General features: G+C 37.8%; 1 protein-coding gene across 5 annotated transcripts in view; it reads left to right on the top strand.

Annotated features, from left to right (window-relative positions):
- Positions 1-942: 942 nt before the first annotated feature.
- The window catches only part of STAM (signal transducing adaptor molecule), a 96,075-nt gene continuing 78,119 nt past the window's right edge, over positions 943-18,898 (top strand). For 2 of the 5 annotated variants that reach the window (XR_008912436.1, XM_056800145.1), the window contains exons 1-2: positions 986-1,219; positions 14,884-14,968. Coding sequence is in view for 4 of the 5 variants with exons in the window: in XM_056800145.1 (XP_056656123.1) it covers positions 1,180-1,219; positions 14,884-14,968 (125 nt within the window). In the remaining variant the exon portion in view is untranslated. The other 3 variants (XM_001377252.4, XM_056800146.1, XM_056800147.1) reach the window with 3 other exon arrangements.

Genomic DNA, 18,898 nt, shown 5'->3' with positions numbered 1-18,898 from the left:
GCGGGTCCGAGATCACATTTGAACCCAGGTTCTCCAGTGTCTAGGTACTTCTAAATCCTGCTGGACAACTCACTTTATCTCATTCAGACTCAGTTTCTTAATTTCTGAAATGGAAATAAAAGCATCTACCTCAGTTTTGAGAGGTCCAACTGAAGGTAATTTGTATAGGGCTTTTCAAGTATTAAAGTCACATAAGTGCTAGCTAATAATAACATGAACACAGATCTTTACAAATATTTGTTTGTTTCATCCTCACAACCACCCTGGGAGGGAGGTGCTTTTATAAGCCCCATTTCACAAATGAGAAGACTGAGACGGGTAGAGATGAGGTGACTTGCAGAGTCCCACAGGTAGGAAGTGTCTATAGCCGTATTTGAACGCCAGTAACTCATTATCAGCCCGCAGAATGACGCCCAAAGCACCTCTGCCCTCCTTCTGGGATGGGGTCTCCGCTGGGGCGGCAGCGAAGAGGCCCGGCTGGGTCCTAGACACCGCGCTGGAGCGGCTGCCGCTGACAATCCTTCACGCTTTAGAGAAGGGGTGAGACCCGAAGCTGCGGCCAGGGCCAGAGCCAGGCTGCTGGGGGCCTCCGGGGCCCTACACTGACCGGAGCGGGAGGCTACTAAGGAAACGGCGAGGGCCGGGTCGGTGCTTCCCGAGAGGGATGGAGAGTGTCTGCAAGGATTCCTGGGCCCGTCCCAGCCCTGGAAGCAGCCAGAGATTCTTCGATTCCTTCTCAGGGAGTCTGTGAATCTCTTGGCGCGAAGCCTGCTGTCCGCAGCGCGCCTGCAGGACCTCATACTTCTAAAAGCCGGCTTGCACTAAGTGCGAGCCGAAGTCCCAGAAGAAAATACAAGCTGTGTTCACCGTCAAGGGAGATTATTTGAAAACAGACGTGAGAGCTGCGGCTAGTTGGCAATTTTTCCGAGATTGCTCTGGAGCAGGCAGCTCGGAAGCCGCCCCACTTCCCGGCATACCCCGCAGCTGTGGGGCCCAGGCCTCCCTCGTCCCCTCCCTCCCTCGACCATCCCCGCCCCGCACCTCCCCTCAGAGCCGTCCCTGCTGCCACTGCTACTGTAACCGCCACCGCGGTTGCCGTCCCTGGTGGGGAGCCTAGGGGGAGAGGAGGCACCCGCTGTGTCCGGCCGTCTCCGAAGAGACGCCGCCTCCGCCGCCAAAATGCCTCTCTTTGCCACCAACCCCTTCGACCAGGATGTGGGTAAGTGTCTGAGGCCGCCCTCGAACCCCCCTGTGCCGGGCCCTGGGCCCCGGCCTCCAGTCCTAGCAGCTGTCATCAGTCCCCGGGCGGGGCGGGGCGGGGGGCGGCCGCCCTGCCCCAGAGCCCCAGGCCTGGCAAGCACTGGAGCCACTTGATGTCTGGGGGAAGAACCGCTTTCTGGATGTAAGCATAGACCTCTCCAGGATAGACCCAGGGGCTCGGAAGTGGGAGCATCTAGACTTGGGAAGGGACCGTCTTTGCCCAAAGATAATGACTACTTCTATTGATGTAATCTGTATCTTTATCTTTCCCATCGGACTGGGAGCTCCTGGAGAGCTGGGACTATATAGTTGGCTTTCTTTGTATTCCCAGCGCTTAGTACAATGACTGGCAAATCATAGGCGCCTAATAAATGCTTATTAACTGAACGGATTGGACTCCTAGCACCCCAGGCTTAGAGAATCAAGTTGGAAAGGGGGGTTGAGGATACTGCTACTATCTAGTATTATTCGCCTATTATATGCCAGGTTTTGAGCTAAGCACAAAAGGAGGCAAAAAAAAAAAAAAGCAGTGCTGGGGAGCAGCTGGGTGGCTCAATGGATTGAGATACAGGCCCAGAGAAAGGAGGTCCTGGGTTCAAATGAGACCTCAGATACTTTCTAGCTGTGTGACCATGGACAAGTCACTTAATTCACATTGCTCAGCCCTTACCATTCTTCTGCCATGGAACTATTACACAGTGCTGGTAAAGCTTTAAAAAAAAAAAACAATCCACCAAATCAGAGCCAGATTCAAAGAACTTTCAGTCTAGTGGGGGAGACAACATTCAAACAAGTATGTACAAAACAAACCATATTCAAAGTAAGTCAGGAAACATTAAGTACCTACTGTGTGCCAGGCTCTTTGCTGGCCTAATCGTTGGGGATTCAAAAAGAGGCAAGAGAGTCTCTGCCTTCAAGAAGTTTACAGTCTAAGGGGAAGACAACTCTTAACAAATAAGTGAGCTATATACAGGATAAATAGGAAAAATTAAAAAAGGGAAGATGTTATAATTAAAAGGGGTTGAAGAAGACTTCCTGAAGAAGGTGAGCTTTAGGTCATGCCTTAAAAGAAGCCAGGGATGCCTGTAGTCTTGGTGGAGGAAGGAGAGCATTTCAGGTATGGGAAACAGCCAAAGAAAATATAAAATAAAAAAAATATATATATATGTGGTTTAGACACAAAGCCAGGGTAAAGGAAGAAAGATTGGACTTGGAAGTCAAGAATAAGAGGGGCAGGGACTGTCTTTTGTCTCTTTGCATCCCCAGCCCTAAGCTCTGTGGCTGCCTCAAAGTGAGCAGTTAATACATGTTGATTGATTCATTGGTCATAATCTACTCAGTCACTTAACCATATTTGAGACCATGGTTAAGCTCTTAACTTAGCCTATTTCCTCATCTTTGAAATGGGGATAATGATACCTGGAAAGATTATTGGGAGATTCAGGAAAGGTCATGGAAATCAAGTCAACAAGGATTTATGTAACCCATATCATACGGTAGGCACTGGGCTAAACCCAGGATAGAAAAGGGCAAAGTCAACCTCTGCCTTTTAAGGATCTCACCATCTAATGTGGGAGACAATGTGCAAAGAATTATGTACAAACAATATAGATCAGATACATTTGTAGAGTGTTAAGGAGGAAAAGAATTAGCATTAGAAAAGGCTTCTTGCAGAAGGTAAAATTTTAACGGAGGCATCAGGGAAGCCAGAGGGCAGAGAAGAGGAAGAGAACATTCCTGACCTGGGGAGCCAGCCTGTGAAAATGCAGAGGTTCTAGAATGGTAATACCTTGCATTTATATGGTGCTCTCAGATTTATAAAATGCTTTACAAACATTTCAGTTTAACCTTATGACAACTATCCCCATTTTACAGATGACAAAATTGCAGCACAGAGAGGTTAATTTACATGTCCATATAGCTTTTTGTTGGTTAGATGTTTTAATCTAATTGGCACTTCATCTTTAGTCATGTCTGACTCTTTATGACTCCATTAGGGGCTTTCTTGGCTGATATACTTGGAGAGGTTTTCCTTCTCCAACTCATTTTACAGATGAGAAACAGACATACAGGGTTAAGTGACTTTCCCAGGGTCATCGCTAGTGAATGTATGAGGACAGGTTTGAACTCAGGTCTTCTATCCAATATGTCACCTAAGCTGCCCACATCACATAGCTAAGGAATGTCTAACATAAATTCAAACTCAGTATATGTTTTAGGAACAGCCAGGAGGTCAGAATAACTGGACTATAGAGTATGTGGAGAAGAGTAAGGTGTAAGAAGACTGGAAAGAGAGAGGAGCTAGATGGCTCAGTGGATAGAGAGTTGGGACTGGAGTCAGAGGCCCTGGGTTCAAATTTGACCTCAGATACTTGCTGGTTGTGTGATCTTGGGCAAGTCACTTAATCCCCGTTGCCTAGCCCTTATCATTCTTCTGTTTTGGAACCAATACTTACTTATTAGTAGGATTCTAAGACAGAAGGTAAGGGTGTTTTTTCCCCCCTAAAATTAGATTGGAAAAGGAGGAGGAGCCTAAATTATGAAGAGCTTTAAAAGCCAAAGGGAAGTTTAAAAAATTTCATTTGAAGGTAATATGGAGGCCACTGTAATTTTATTGAATAGGGGAGGGACACAGTCAGACCAAGTAAACTCTTTGCAAGCTTCAAGTGCCATATAAATACTAAGTTAATTTTTTTTCCCCACCAAACTAGAGTCTAAATCTGATAGAGGGTCTTTGGAACAGATGATAGCAGCAATAAAGGAAAGTTAACTAGTAGTTTTTGAAGTTCAAACCTTGAAAGGAACATGGAAAGATTGCTTCTTCTGTTACTGGGGGAGCAGATATCTGTATTTTTACCTTTCTAATGATGGAGACTTGAGAAAATACTTATGTTGGAAAGTTGGAAAATTGTTCATTTTTATGTTTATTGTACTGGTTGATGTTTCATTGATTATATTAAGAGTTCTGCCTAGTTTAGCAAGTTGTTTTTCTAGATTGAGGTAGGGAATTCTTGGGAAGAGAGTTTGGAGTCTGGTTTGGGAATATCGTTGGTTACTGTGCTTTGCACATAATGTTTCGAGGCAGCAAAAATAATACCAACTTGATGAAAGTTTCCTCATAAGATAGAGTTGGGTTTTGTAATGTAAAAAAATAGATGCAAATAGGAAATTAATGATTCTTTGAATCTGTAAAATATGTAAAATACAGATTCTTTGAATCTGTAAAAAATATTTTAAGTTCCTTATAGCCTTCCATAGGAGGGTCAAATTTTAGTTTTTGAAGTATTTTTCTAGTCATGATTTTAAAGCAGCTACTTGGCTATGTTTAATATTTTTTAGGAGACATTTTGAGTGCTATCCGTGTGAAAAAGTTTCATGACTGAAAACCCGAGTTAATGACTGCAGCCTTAATTCTTCAGTTTCCAGTACTAGCCTTAAGTGAAAAGTGCCTTGAGTGCCTTGCCTTTGAAGAGGCTATCCAGTCAGTAAACATTTATTCTATGTTCCTGGCACTGTGCTCAAGCTCTGGAATCTAAAGAAAAGGCAAAGACAGTCCCTACCATCTAGGAGTTCATAACTGAATGAATGAAGACATCACTTAAAAAGAAGCTGAAAAGCAGGGTAGGAGGGGGATGGTCACAGAGGATAGCCAATGGGAGATATCTACTTTGGGCTCCTTTTGTATATAGAAGATTTTAGTGGAGCTCTCTGTCCATACTTCAGTCAAAAGAAAGGGGCTCAAGGTAGGGATAGGGATATTGAAAAGGTGTCAGTTTCAGAGTTGATTTAATCTTGGAGGAGGATGAGTTAACAGGTAGTTGGAAATGCCTGGAGTTTATTGAATAGTGGAAGTGACATATCGGGTCTGTGTTTTAGGAAGATCATTATAATAGCTGAGTGGAGGATGGACTGGGGTGGGGAAAGTCTTTTGACTAGCAGGTGATTTCAATAGTCTAGGTGTCAGTGATGAGGGCCTGCTCCAGGGGTTTGCCAGTATTGGGGGGACTTAATTTGAAAAATTTTAGGAAGAAAATTAATTGATAGGCCTTTGCAACAGATTGGATGGGGGGATAAAGTGGAGGTGGAACTGTATGAAATAGTGAAGAGTCAAAATTGTTCTTTGCAAGCCTAGGAGAATAGAAGGGTGGTCTTCTCAGCAGTAATAGGGAAGTTAGGAAGATGGAAGGGTTTGAAGGAAAGATAGTAAATTCAGTTTTGGACAATCCAGGTCACCAGTTCAAGATGACTAATAGATAGTTGGAGATGTGAGACTGGAGGTCAGCAGGGAAATCAGGGATGGATAAGCATCAGCATAGAGACACTAATTGAATCCACAGGAGCTGATAGGGTCATCAAGTAAAATAGTATAGTGGGAGAAGAGGAGTTTTGGAAAACCCATGCTTAGCAGGCATGACCTTAATGAAAATTTAGTAGAGACTGAGAAGGAGCCATCAGGGGAGAAATGCCATGAAAAACTAGAGAAAAGAAAATATTAAGAAGAGGTTAACAAACAAGTTAAGTAACCCAGGGAAGATTCTAGTAAGTTTAATTAAGTTAGTAAGTTTAATTAAGTAGCAGAAGACCCAGGTTCTCTGACTCCAGAACTAGTAAATACTTTTCTTTTATAACACAAACCACAGTCAATCAACAAGTATTTATTTTATACTTACCCTTTGTATAACACCATTCCAGATCCTCTAGGGTACAACAGAAGTACAAAATCCAGTTCCATTTTTGTAAAAAAGTTTTTATAAAAAGCTTGTCAGGTAAATGCTGTGACATTACGGTTCATTGGTTGTTGACCTACATACTCAAAGAGGAGCAAAATGACATCCCTGTTGATATCTTTTGATTTGATCATAAATTTGATTTAAGTGAGGCAGTTAAACAAAGTCACAGGCCTCACTCTTTCTCCCAGGTCATTGAATTCCAGTGGCAAGACAAAAAAAAGTCAAGATAACTGGTAGTGGTCCAGGATGAAGTAGATGACCTTGGCTTCTTTGATGTCTGACCAAGCTCTTAAGTGCTCCATAGTACTTGCTTCAGTCACCTTCAAGGGTTTTGGAACAAGTTGTTCTCATCTACCCCTTCCACTAAGGAAGGTCTTCACATACTTGGAGTAGACAACACCCTCCAACTCAACAACAGGTTTGAGGCCTGTCATTTATCCTCAACCTGATTTAATTCATCTGCTGATAGTTTTTATTGGGTTGGTGAGACCTGAGGGACAGATGGCCACCAAAGGAAGAAAGCAGTCTTGAAAAGGGCTCAGCATGTCTTCCCACCAGAGGTGGGAACGCTCCAACATCATTACTCTATCAGAGCCTGGTAGACATTAAGGCTTCTTTTTCACAACTGTCAAGAGTCTAGACTCTAGACTCTCATTTTTCCTTTTTCCAAGTGACTGATTCTATAACAACAGTTTGTAAATTGTGCCAGTCCCAAACTCAATTTCTTCTTCTTAGGGTGAAAAAAAATAGCATAAATACTCTTATCTGTTTATTGTCATGCGGGGACTCTAGTTTTATTTCAGTAGATAAATTTATTCATGATGTAAAGTCCTTTATACAATGCTTAAATTTATTAAAGTTCTAAAATTATTTTCTAAGTAGTAACCTTTGGTTTATATTATTGTTTTTTATCTGTGTATAGATTTCATGATGCAAATCTTCATTGAGAACTGAAAGTTTTAGTGACTTGTTCTTGGCTAATACATGTCAGAGGCAGAAATTGAATCCATGTCTTCCTGATTTCATGGGTCATTGAATTAGTTTTAAATGCTGGAGGGAACCTCAGATCATGCACAAGTTGGAGACTATGCCACCCCTTAGCCAAGAAGTTTTTACATATTTAAATATTATAAAATTGTTTAAACAAGCAAAAACCATTCTTTGTTCATAGTCAATAAAAAAGCAAGCTGCCCTTGGGTTGTTTGTTGTAGGTATCTGAGGTCCAGGAAAGTTAACAGTTTTTCCAAAGTCAAACAAGTAGAAAATGGCACAGTAAGTATCTGAAGCCTGGTTCTACTCCAGATCCAACACTCTTTACCACACTATGCTGTAGATACTTTTATGACATAGTTCATAAATTGAAAGCTTTTTGAAATTTTGTTGGAATATAGTTATATAGTGACATTTACTTTCAAGAATCAATTAAATGAATGTTTTAACTTTTTAAGAGTAACTTTCTCTAAGACTTGTTAAGTTTTTACTATTTTAATCAACATATCAAGGTATGTTTAGACATACTTTAGAATACATGCCCAAACAGAACTCATTTTGTCATAGTAGAGACTTATTAAATACTTGTTGATTAATAGCACCAGATTTAGTCATAAAGAATATACGAATCACAATTCCTGCTACACAAAAGTCTTAGGTTCTTAAGCTATATTAGTTTTTCATTATACTTTCCTTAGTATTTGTCCACAAAATATAAGAATAAGAAAAATATGGAAAGATGTAAAGATCCATCCAGGGCTCTTAAGTCAATGAAACTTGACTCATGTTACCCATGATGTTACTGAGGATGTGGTTTGTAGTGTGCAGTACTCTAGTCTCCCTAACTTGGCAAATATATTAGTTGTGTTGAGAAATTAAAGTAGCAATAATGTATATTCTGAGAAGGCAGCTAGGAATAGTGATTGGAGACTGACCTGCAGGACAGAAAATTAGGTTCAAGCCCTGCCATTTGGCACATAATACCAGAGGGTCCATCAGCAAAAACATCACTTGTTCTCTCAGTGCCTCCAGGCAACTCTCTAAGACTATAAGTGATAGAACAATCGCCTTTGTTCTTCTAGATTGCTAGTGGGAATTTCCTAAGAGTTCCCAGCACTGATATAATCACAGGTCAAAAAAAGGTCTTTTTTTTCTGGTCCCAAGACTGTCTTCTCTTTCCCCTTTCCCCTAAGAAAGAAAATTGTATTCAAGTTAATAGACATTTATTGAATGCCTATTATGTCTCAGAAACTGAAGATAAAAAAATTAATTAAAGAATCCTTGCCCTTAGGGAACTTACATTCTATTGGGAAGAAACTACAGGAATGTGAAAAATACATATATGTATGCAGAGTTTTTACAGGGAGGGCATTTGCAACTGTGGGAATGGGATTGATCTCATGTAGAAGGTAGTATTTGAACTTTATAGGAAGCTAGAAATTGATATGAGAGGAGAAAGAGATGGAATATTATGTCCTGAGGACAGTGAACAAGATAGTATGACTGTATGTGGATTGCATAGAGGATAGTTATGTTGAGTCAGTTTGGAAAGGCCTTCAAAGCAGAGTTGAGGTGCTTATATTTTATCCTGGGAGCACATAGGAACCAATACAGCTTCTTCTAGGTGTGAATGTCATTTTTGTAGTTACTTGACTGGAAAGGGGAGATTAGAAGCTGATATATCATATAATCACTGAACAATGACAATCACTAGCATTTATAACTATGTTTTAAGATTTATACCTGCTGTGTTCCAGATTCTTTGAATACATGTACAAAAGATGAAATAATCACTACTTGAAAAGAATTATAGTCTAATAGGGGAGACAAGTACATTTATAAATGCAGGCAGCATAAATAGAAAGTAAATATATGCAAAATAGTTAAATATTGTACAGGATAGTTTGGGAGTTGGGGATCAGAAAAGGCTTCATGTTGAAGGTGGTGCTTGACCTATCTCTTGAAGAAAGAAGGGGACTCCAAGAGGTTGAGGTGAGGAAGGAAGATTATCTATCTATCTATCTATCTATCTATCTATCTATCTATCTATCTATCTATCTATCTATCTAGAGATATGTTGGGTGGGAGGAGAGTTTGTCTGGATTGTAGTGTGAGAAAGAGTAAAATTCAGGAAAGCTGGGAAGATAGTTGAGGGAGATTATTTAGGGCTTTAAAAGCAAAATAGATGAGTTATTCTCCAGGAAATAGAAAGCCACTGATGGTGATTGAGGAGGATAATCATGTGGTCAGAGCTGCACTTAAGTAATATCATACTATGACATAAGACAGAAGGGAATAGGAAGGCTGGGGGAGGGGGAGAGAGAAGAAGAGTGAGAGGGAAAGAATGAACAAGAAAGAAGTTTGGAATAGCTTCAGCAGGGAGTTTGATGAGAATAAATTAGTGAGGAATAAAAGAATTTTCTTGCTGCAATGAGGGTTCAGTTGAGGTTGGATAACATGAATTTGTAATGTAACCAGTAAGTGTAGTTGTGAAGTAGAACTGAGCAGGCAGATGATAGGAATAAATCAGAGTTCTGAAGTTTTGGCAAAAGATGAGGGGCATTAGGAAAGAGGTGCAAGGGATTTAAGAGCACAAGATGTCATTGTTGTTCAGTTGACTCTTTATGACCCCATGACTATAGCATACCAGGCCTTTCTATTCTCCAATATTTCTTAAAATCTGTCCAAGTTCATGTTTTTTGTTTCCATGATGCTGTCTATACAGCTCATTCTCTGCTTTCCCCTTCTCCTTTTGCCTCCAGTCTTTCCCAACATCAAAGTCTTTTTCATTGAGTACTGTCTTATTATGTGGCCAAAGTATTTAAGTTTCAGCTTCATTATTTGACTTTCCAGTCTTTTTCAGCAAATTCATAAGTGTTGATTCTGTGGCACTCAGCTATACTTATAGTCCAACTTTCATAGCCATACATTGCTCCTGGAAAATCCATATCTTTGATTATATAGCAAGGTGATATCTCTGCTTTTAATATGCTGTAGAGAGTTGCAATAACCTTCCCTCCAAGATTCAAGAGTCTTTTAATTTCATGTCTACAGTCACTGTTGTTCAGTTGTTTGTCATGTACAATTTTTCCTGATCCCCTTCTGGGGTTTTCTTGGCAAAGATACTGGAGCTGTTTGCCATTTCTTTCTCCAGTTCATTTTATAGATGAGGAAATTGAGGCAGTTAAGTAAGTTGCCCAGTGTTACACAGGTAGTAGTGTTTGAGACCAGATCTGAATTAAGGTCTATCTGATTCCAAGAATATAGTAAGACCTGGTATTCCTATCTCTTTGAGGACTTGACACATTTTGCTGTGTTTCACAAAGTCAGAGTCTTTAGTGCAGTCAATGAAGCAGAGGTAGATTTTTTTTTCTGAAACTCCTTTGCTTTCTCCCTAATCCAGAAAATTTAGGATTAAGGTTAAAGTGCAGTTTGGTTCCTAGAAACTATCTCTTCAAAAACCAATCTGTTCTTTTGGTAATTCTTGGTTCACATATTGCTGAAACCTAGCTTGTAGAATCTTAAGCATAGCTTTACCCAAGATGTTTCATTTCCAGCCCTAGCTCTCTATCCAATGAGCCATCTAGCTCCCCCTTCCAAATCTCATCTCTCTACTAATGTTGCTCTTTCCAAAGTTCTACTGATTTTTAAATGACCAATTCCAGTGACCTTTTCTCAGTTCTCGTCCCTTTCCTGCTGGATACTTTATCTTCTTTGGATTTTTGTGACACTGCTTTCTTGTTTTTCTTCTTACCTCTTCTTTAGTCATTTCTCATAGTCTCCTTTCCTGGATCACAATCCATCCAGGTCATGCCCAACAAGTTTGTGTCTAACCACAGATTTTCTTTTGGGTTTATTCAATAAGGGGAAATATACACAATTAAGGGGAAATATACACAATTGAGGGGAATGAGGGTCGGAGAGTCAGGGACAATGGAAATAAATGAAGGTCTTTTGGGATTCAGTGGAAAAGGGTCACCAAAGCTGGTAAATCCTGATGTGTTTTTATCTGGATCAAATAGGATCAGACATTAGGTGGCAAGGATAGAGGACCCAGGGACTTGATATTCAGATTAAAGATCTGAAACTGGTGCTGATTCGTGATAATGAATCATGGGAGAGAGGGAGAAAAAAACTTGGAGAATTGACTGTTGATTTCTAGATTCCTTGAAATGGAGCTTTTAGCCTTATTACAGGTCTTACAATGGTAAAATGACTTAGGGTTTGGGATTTCCTGTGTTTAATTCTTCTGAAGGCTTTATATGGGAAGGTTTAGGCTAGATAGTCTTCAGAGTTCTGATCTACAACCCTATGATTCTCTGAGCCAAATTTTCCAAATATGTTATATGCATACATTCAAGGGTATGAGAAGCTTGTCAAAGGAGTATGGGAAAATATTTGGTAAATATTTTATTCTATTGAAATGTTTGTCAGGGTGCCTACTGTGTGCCAGGAACTGTGCTAAGCCTTTACTACTCAAAAGTAGTATTAGTGAAATAGTATTAGTGAAAACTTAACACCTCTGTGAATCAGGATATGTAGTCCTGTCTTAGTCCAGTCCAAGGCAAGAAACAAGAGTTGATATGCACAAAAACTATTCAAAGAACACATTTATTGAGTTGATTGGTCTAGAATAAAGGGTCTCATTAATTACATTTATTATAAATTCATTTATATGACAGTTCTGATAAAGATTTAATAATTATATGATACTAAAATATTATGTATTGAAGTAGTTAAAATTAGAATTTTTATTTTGTTTCTTAAATATGAATACATGGTAAACTCTAGAACTTATTTCCTTTAATTTTGAATAGGGAATATAGGAAAGGTTTACTGAAAGCCAAGTCAGAAAAAAAGTTGGAATGCGCAGTTAATGAGCAGTCATTGGAATATTTATCAAATGCCTACCCTATGCAAGACACTGTTGTATTTTTGACACATGAGTCAAACACATTTATTAAGATTCTGCTAGGTGTATGTGTCTATTGAATATGCAAAGTTCAGATGCATTGATTGTCCATTAAGATGGGCTTTTTTTTAATGTTGACAAAGAATACTTCTTGAAATTGTTAGGATTTCTTAAAGAATAAATTCAGTTATGTGTTGGATATAAGTTGTGGTTTTTTTTCCTGATAGGAATCTGTCTTTGAAATAGCACTACAAATTAGTGAGGAAAAAACATTTAGTATGTAAAACAAGCCAAGTTGTATGTTCTTTACATATGTAGAGAATTGTAAAAAAAGAAGACTTAATAGGATAATTAGAAAATTGAGACCATTTTGCTTATCTACTAACTTTTAATTGAGAATGTTGATTTTAAATCATTTGAAGGCCAATTTTTGTGGAAACAAAAAGTTCAAGATTAAAAGAGTGGATGGGGGCATCTCAGAGGTGGTTACTCTTGTATCCATTGTCAAGAACAGCTTCCCATATATAGATGCCTAATAAACTTGTATTGTACTGAATGGTGACCATGCTGTGTAGAATGACAGTTTAACTTGATTGAAATAGTGTGAAATACCAAGAGCTAGCTGAATATTGAAAGTATTTAGATAAGAAAATATAATAAAAGCTATAGTTAAGATATAAAGTAGAGTAAATTAGGAGTTGCTGAAAGGATCTGAAAAATGAAAGTGATATGAATAAAATAATGCATGAGAAAAGAGGTGGAAATTGAGGCAGGGAGTAGTCAGAAGGCTTTTATAGTTATGTGGTTACTGCTTAGTGCTTATATTTTTGAAAGAGTTAGATCTTTGAATACAAAGAATAAGCATGGTTGCAGTATGAATTTGTGAAGCAAAGGAAAGAGTAGACTCACATGCTCAAAGAGGCTACAAACTGGAGACTTAGGAATATTGTACCACTGGAAAATGAGAGAAGTATATGAGGAAGAAAGAATACATATTTCTTTGAGTAAAGCATTTGAATGTAAAAAGATGAATGGAATTGTTAGTTCTAAAACTGATAAATTTGGAATGAAAAAAATCTCATTAAAGTTTGTTTATTAAAATAAGGCAAACCCAGATATAATTTAGTAAATTACTTGTGACTTTTCTCCTTGCCAAGTCCCTTTCCATGTGATCCCCTTCCATCTTTAGCAGATTGTGCCCTCTGAAACCTTCATTCTTTCATCTTCAATCTTTCCTTGTCTAATGATTGCATTCCTGCTGCTTATAAACATACCCAGGTTTTCCCTATCTTCAAAAAAACTTTCCCTTGACCCATCTATCTGTTAGCTAGACCCTACCATATGGGGATCCATATCCTTTTCTTTTGCTCTCTTACAGTCTGGCTTGCAACCTAATCATTGAATCAAAAGTTTTCTCATCAAAGCTACACAGAGTCTAATAGCTTTTTCTCAGTCCTCATCCTTCTTGATGTCTCGGCAGCCTTTGATACTAACAATCATTTTTTCCTTGATATTTTTTTCTCTTTAGGTTTTCATGACACTGTCCTCACCTGGTTCCCCTTCCTATCTCTCCTTTCCTTCTTACTCTTTCTTTTGCTGGATAAGATCCAGGTAAATGTCTGCTAAGCATGGGTTTACCACAGGGCTCTGACCTGGTCCCTCTCTTCTTCCTCTATACTATTTCACATCAGCTTCCCTGGATTCAATTATCTGTGCTGATGATTCTCTGAGCTACTTCTCCAGCCCTGATCTCCCTGCCAACCTCTGGTTTCACATGTTTAATAGCCTATTAGATATTTCAAGCTAGATTGTCCTATTTATACATTTAAAAATCTAACTGAACATATCTTTTTCTGCAGATTCTCTCCCCTCTTCCTCACTTCCCTATTACCACTGAGAGGACCACCATTCTTCCATTGCCCCCAAGTTTGCAAGGGATAACCTAGATATTATTCTTGACTCTTCACTCACTTTCCCAACTCTCCTTCTTCCTCCCCATCCAAACTGTTGCCAAAGCCTGTCCATTTTACCTTCCTATAATTTCTCCAATAGGTCCATTTCTTCTCTAATACTGCCACTACCACTTGTGGTTTGGCATTTCCTTCTCTCTAGTGACTGACCATATTGTCTCCCCTCAAAATATCCTGGTGGTTATCACTTCCAGGATCAAATATAAGACTCTCAGTTTGACATCCAAAACCTTTCATAATTCTTTTTGCTCTAATCTTATTCTTTATACCTCCTCCTGTAGTTCTGTAGCATGTGACATTGGCCTTTTTACAGTTCTTCTAATGAAAACATTTCATCTTTTGACTCTGTGAGTTTTTTGTTTTTTTAAAACTGCCTGTCCTCTCTGATTGAAATGCTTTATTTCTTTTCCTGATTCCTGGCTTCAAATCCCAGCTAAAATCCTACCTTCTACAGGAAACCTTTTTGGATCCCCTTTAATTCTACTGTCTTTCTTTCTGGTGATTATTTCCAGTTTCTTGTGTGTATGTATGTGTGTGTGTGTATGTTTATATGTAGGTGTGTCTATATATATATATATATATATATATATATATATATATATATATATATATATATAATGTAGCTCACATATAGGGTTGTTTTAATATTATCTCCTGTATTAGCCTGTGAGCTCCTTAAGAGTGTAGACTATCTTTATCCTTTGTGTCCTTGTCACTTATTACATAGTTGACATTTAATAAATTAACTCACTTAAATTTTTTAAATTGCTACTATTATATATATTTAAAACATGAAAGTAGTCAAAAAGTATAATTGACTATAAATTACGGACTTTAGTTTTAAATAGATAAGGATTTCTTATCAGTTCTTAATGAAATAAGTAAAATAGTGTTGACTATTCCATTTTGATAGTAATATTATTGTAATAGCTTTATGTCTTTAACAGACTATATATCCTAGCAACTTGAATACAAAACATTATACAAATACATTTATTCTGTACTGTTTTTAAATCAACAGAGAAAGCAACAAGTGAGATGAATACTGCTGAAGACTGGGGTCTTATCTTGGACATTTGTGATAAAGTAGGCCAGTCCCGTACAGGGTAAGTGTAAAATTTCAGAGAATTTCCATTCATTTTCCTTTCTAATTAAATATGAAAATAATAGATTTGACAGTGTAATATAATTCAATTTTTAAGAAGTATGCCTGCTAGGAAGACTGAAGGGCTTTGATACTGGGCTTCATAAGGGTAGGAATTATTTACTTTTCACTTTGCTTTGTATAGCGCATGGCACCATGGTTGTTTTAGTGAATGATATTTGTTGATGATAGGAACAATGAACTGAATGTACAAAGAAATAATTTTTTTGGCAAGTATTGCTTTCCAGATTTGCAAATTAGTATATTCATTTAATCAGTTTTGTTTTCTTCATTTCCCAAAGTAATACTGTCACCATTTACTAACTGAATTCATCTATTACGTTTGCCTCAAAATAAAAGGCTACTCCTTTGTTTTGTCTTGACTTTGAAAAATCATGATTATGAGGGAAAATAATTGTCAGTATGTTGGATTCATATTGAGACTGCCCTTTTTGGATTGAAGGACTGTCTTCAGTTCTATTAGAATTTACTATTTTAATCTGTGTATTTTTCCCCTTTTCTTTTGAATCCCAGACCTGTTCATCATCATAATCAACAAAGTTATTGTATATCTTTTATATATTGTTCATCTTTTTACTCTGCTGGGCTTTGAAGAATATACAGAGATAAAAATTCCTGTATTTCTTGCCTTGAAGAAGAATGAATACATTGACTGGAATGACAGGTCATAGAATTTAGTGGAGTTGTGATTTTATTTTGAATGATTATATCTTTCAACAACAGTGCAATTTAATTCAATTTAACAAGTATTCTTTATAGGTGTATCACATACTGTGTACTGGGCTTACAAAGACTTAAATGAAATAGTCCCTGTGATCTAGGAGCTCTTTATATCTACTGGGGATGAGGGGAATCACAAATATATGAAAAGAAGTAAATAGAAACCCATTTAAGAGGTGTGAACACTAATAACTAGGGGAATTAGGATGGGTTTCTTGGTGGTAGTGCTTGTGCTTAACCTTTTGAAAGGAGCTAGGGACACCTAGCTGAAAATGAGTCAGGAGGGCATTTGTAGGAGAGATGAGAGATGCAATCTCATGTATAGAATCATAAAGTGGGCTAGTATGAGAGTGTGTGAGGGAAGGAAGGTAAAAATCAGTCTTAAAAAATAAATTGAAGCCATATTTAAAGGAATTCAATTGTCAAGGAGAGAAATTTCTATTATATTTCAAAGCCAATTAGGTGTCAAATGTTCTTGAGCAAGAGGTTGACAGAATTTGGACTTTGCTCTAATATTTATTTTGAGTTATTTAGAAAATGGATTAGAGAGGGTAAGAGACTTAAGGCAGATAGACCAATTAGGAGGCTACTGTATTAATTTAAGTGAGGCAGTGAAGGCCTAAAATACAGTGGTAGATATGTGAATGGAGAGAAGAGGATGGAGGACAGAGAAATTGTGAGGTAGAATTGCCATTTTATTGCACTTCTGAGGTGGAAATGTGCATATTGCAACCTGTGTATCCTTTATTATCCTGAATGGTCCTTGGTCCATATCCTTTCATAAATCCTCTGTAGATAGTCCATCTAGCATTCTGTGAGACTTCTTCTAGATCAGAGGTTCTTAGCTTTTTTTTTTCTTCCCTGTCTTAGATTCATTTAACAGTTTAGTAAAGGCTGTGGGTTTCCTCCCAGAATAATATTTTAAAGCAATTGAAGGAAATTTTAAATTTCAGTGAAAATAAAGATACGTTTCCTCCCCCCCTCCCCCCATCAAAGTTCATGGATCTTCTGAAGCCTGTCCATGGCACCCTAAAGATCCATTCCATGTTAGTAAACCCTTATCTGAAACTCCTTCTATGTTGCATAAATACCAATGGAACTACATGACCAGCCCACCTCTATTTCTAGTCATACGGCTCTCTTGATGCATCTAACTGGTGCCTCTGCATTGCCCTTTTGGTGACCTTCAATTTTTCATTCTTGGGAATCTTACTAAATCATTTCTTTGAGAATAGGCCATTAAACAATTTATTTTATTTAAAAAATTTATCCTGGTTACATAGTTCTTATTGTCTGCCTTCCCTCTTTCCTACTCCCTGCAAGAGGTGACAAGCAATTTCACTGGGTTATACATATATTATCATTCAAAACCCATTTTCGTATTATTCATTTTTATAATGAAATAATCTTTTAAAACCAAAACCCCAAATCATATACCCATATGAACAAGTGATAAATCATTTGTTTTCTTCTGGATTTCTGCTCCCACAGTTCTTTTCTCAGTCCCTCAGAACTGTCCTGTATTAATGCATTGCTATTAGTAGCAGAGTCTATTACGTTAGATCATAACACAATGTTTCGCCTACTGTGTAATATTTTCCTGGTTCTGCTTATTTCGTTCTGCACCAGTTCATGTAGGTCATTCTAGTTCTTATAGAAATCCATTGATTCATCATTCCTTATAGTACAATGGTATTCCATCACCATAATATACCACAATTTGTTAAGCTATTTCCCAATCGAGGGACATCACCTCATTTTCCAATTTTTTCCCACCACAAAAAAGCTCAACTATAAATATTTTTGTACTAACAGAACCTTTCCCATTTTTTTTTATCTTTTTGGGATACAAACCTAGTAGTAGTATTGCTGAATCAAAGGACAAGCATTCTTTAAAAGCTCTTTGGGCATAATTCCAAATTGCCTTCCAGAATGGTGGATCAATTTACAACTCTACCAGCAATGCATTAGTGTCCCAATTTTGCCCTCCAATGTTTATCATTTTCCTTTATTGTCATATTGGCCATTCTGCTAGGTGTAAGGTGGTACCTTAGAGGTGTTTTGATTTGCATTTCTCTAATTAGGAGAGATTTAGAACACTTTTTAATGTTATTAATAGTTTTGATTTCTATATCTGAAAACTGCCTATTCTGGGCCATTTTTGGAGAGTAAAGCTTGGGATCCTTAAAAGCACCATATATTTATTGAAGGTAAGTACAAAAAAAGACCATACATTTTTCCAAATTCTAGTAAGTTCCCCCTGCCTCATGCCATCTCCCCAGCCCCTAACTCCCAGTCTTATTAGTTATCCATCCAAAGTGCCTGTCTCTTTCCCTCGATGTCAGGTTTATAGGTTGTCCATTCTATCAGATAGCATAATCAGGAAATAGGCATCTTTTGTCCCTTTGGCATTCCTCTTTTTGGATTCATTTATGAGATTCTGAATCTTATTTAGGAGATCTGCATTTAACACAATGTCATCTACAAATAAGATCATGTGATAGACCTCTCATCATCCATATGAAATCTCTCTTCTGGGCATGCTTCATCTCAGTGGTGGGCACTTTGTGCTGAGCATATGCCTCCCTGCTTAATTTGATAGTAATAATAAGAGCATTGTTGGAATTGTGTGCTCTTTTATAACGTCAATCAAAGAATGATAGGAACGGAGACACCTTGTTGGAAGATATCTTTTTAGGTGCTTTTTTGCTTTGCTGAATCAGATGAGTTTTTTAAAATAGTAAATGGTTAGAATGCTAGCCTGAAGTCAGGAAGAAGACTCCTTTTCATGAGTTCACATCTGACCTCAAACACTTATTAGCTGTGTGATCCTGGGCAAGTTAGTTAACCCTGTTGGACTCAGTTTCCTCATCTGCAAAATGAGGTAGATAAGGAATGGCCAATTGCTGCAGTATCTCTGTCAAGAGAATTCCCAAATAGTGTCATAAAGAGTTGGGCATTACTGAAAAATGACTAAACTATGGTAAGAAAGCAATAAAACAATTAGAATCTTGTATTCTTAGTACCTTTCAATTTTTAAAAAAAGATTTTTAATTTACAGTTTTTGTTACTTTGAACTTGACAAGTATTAACAAACACCATTTCCAGATTAAAAAAGCAAAACAGAAAAGAATTATATGTAAGACAATCT

The sequence above is a fragment of the Monodelphis domestica genome, chromosome 5, assembly GCF_027887165.1.
Source record: "Monodelphis domestica isolate mMonDom1 chromosome 5, mMonDom1.pri, whole genome shotgun sequence".
NCBI lineage: Eukaryota > Metazoa > Chordata > Mammalia > Didelphimorphia > Didelphidae > Monodelphis > Monodelphis domestica.
Note: the sequence above shows the minus strand (reverse complement) of the source record. Positions and strands in the feature narration are given on the sequence as shown.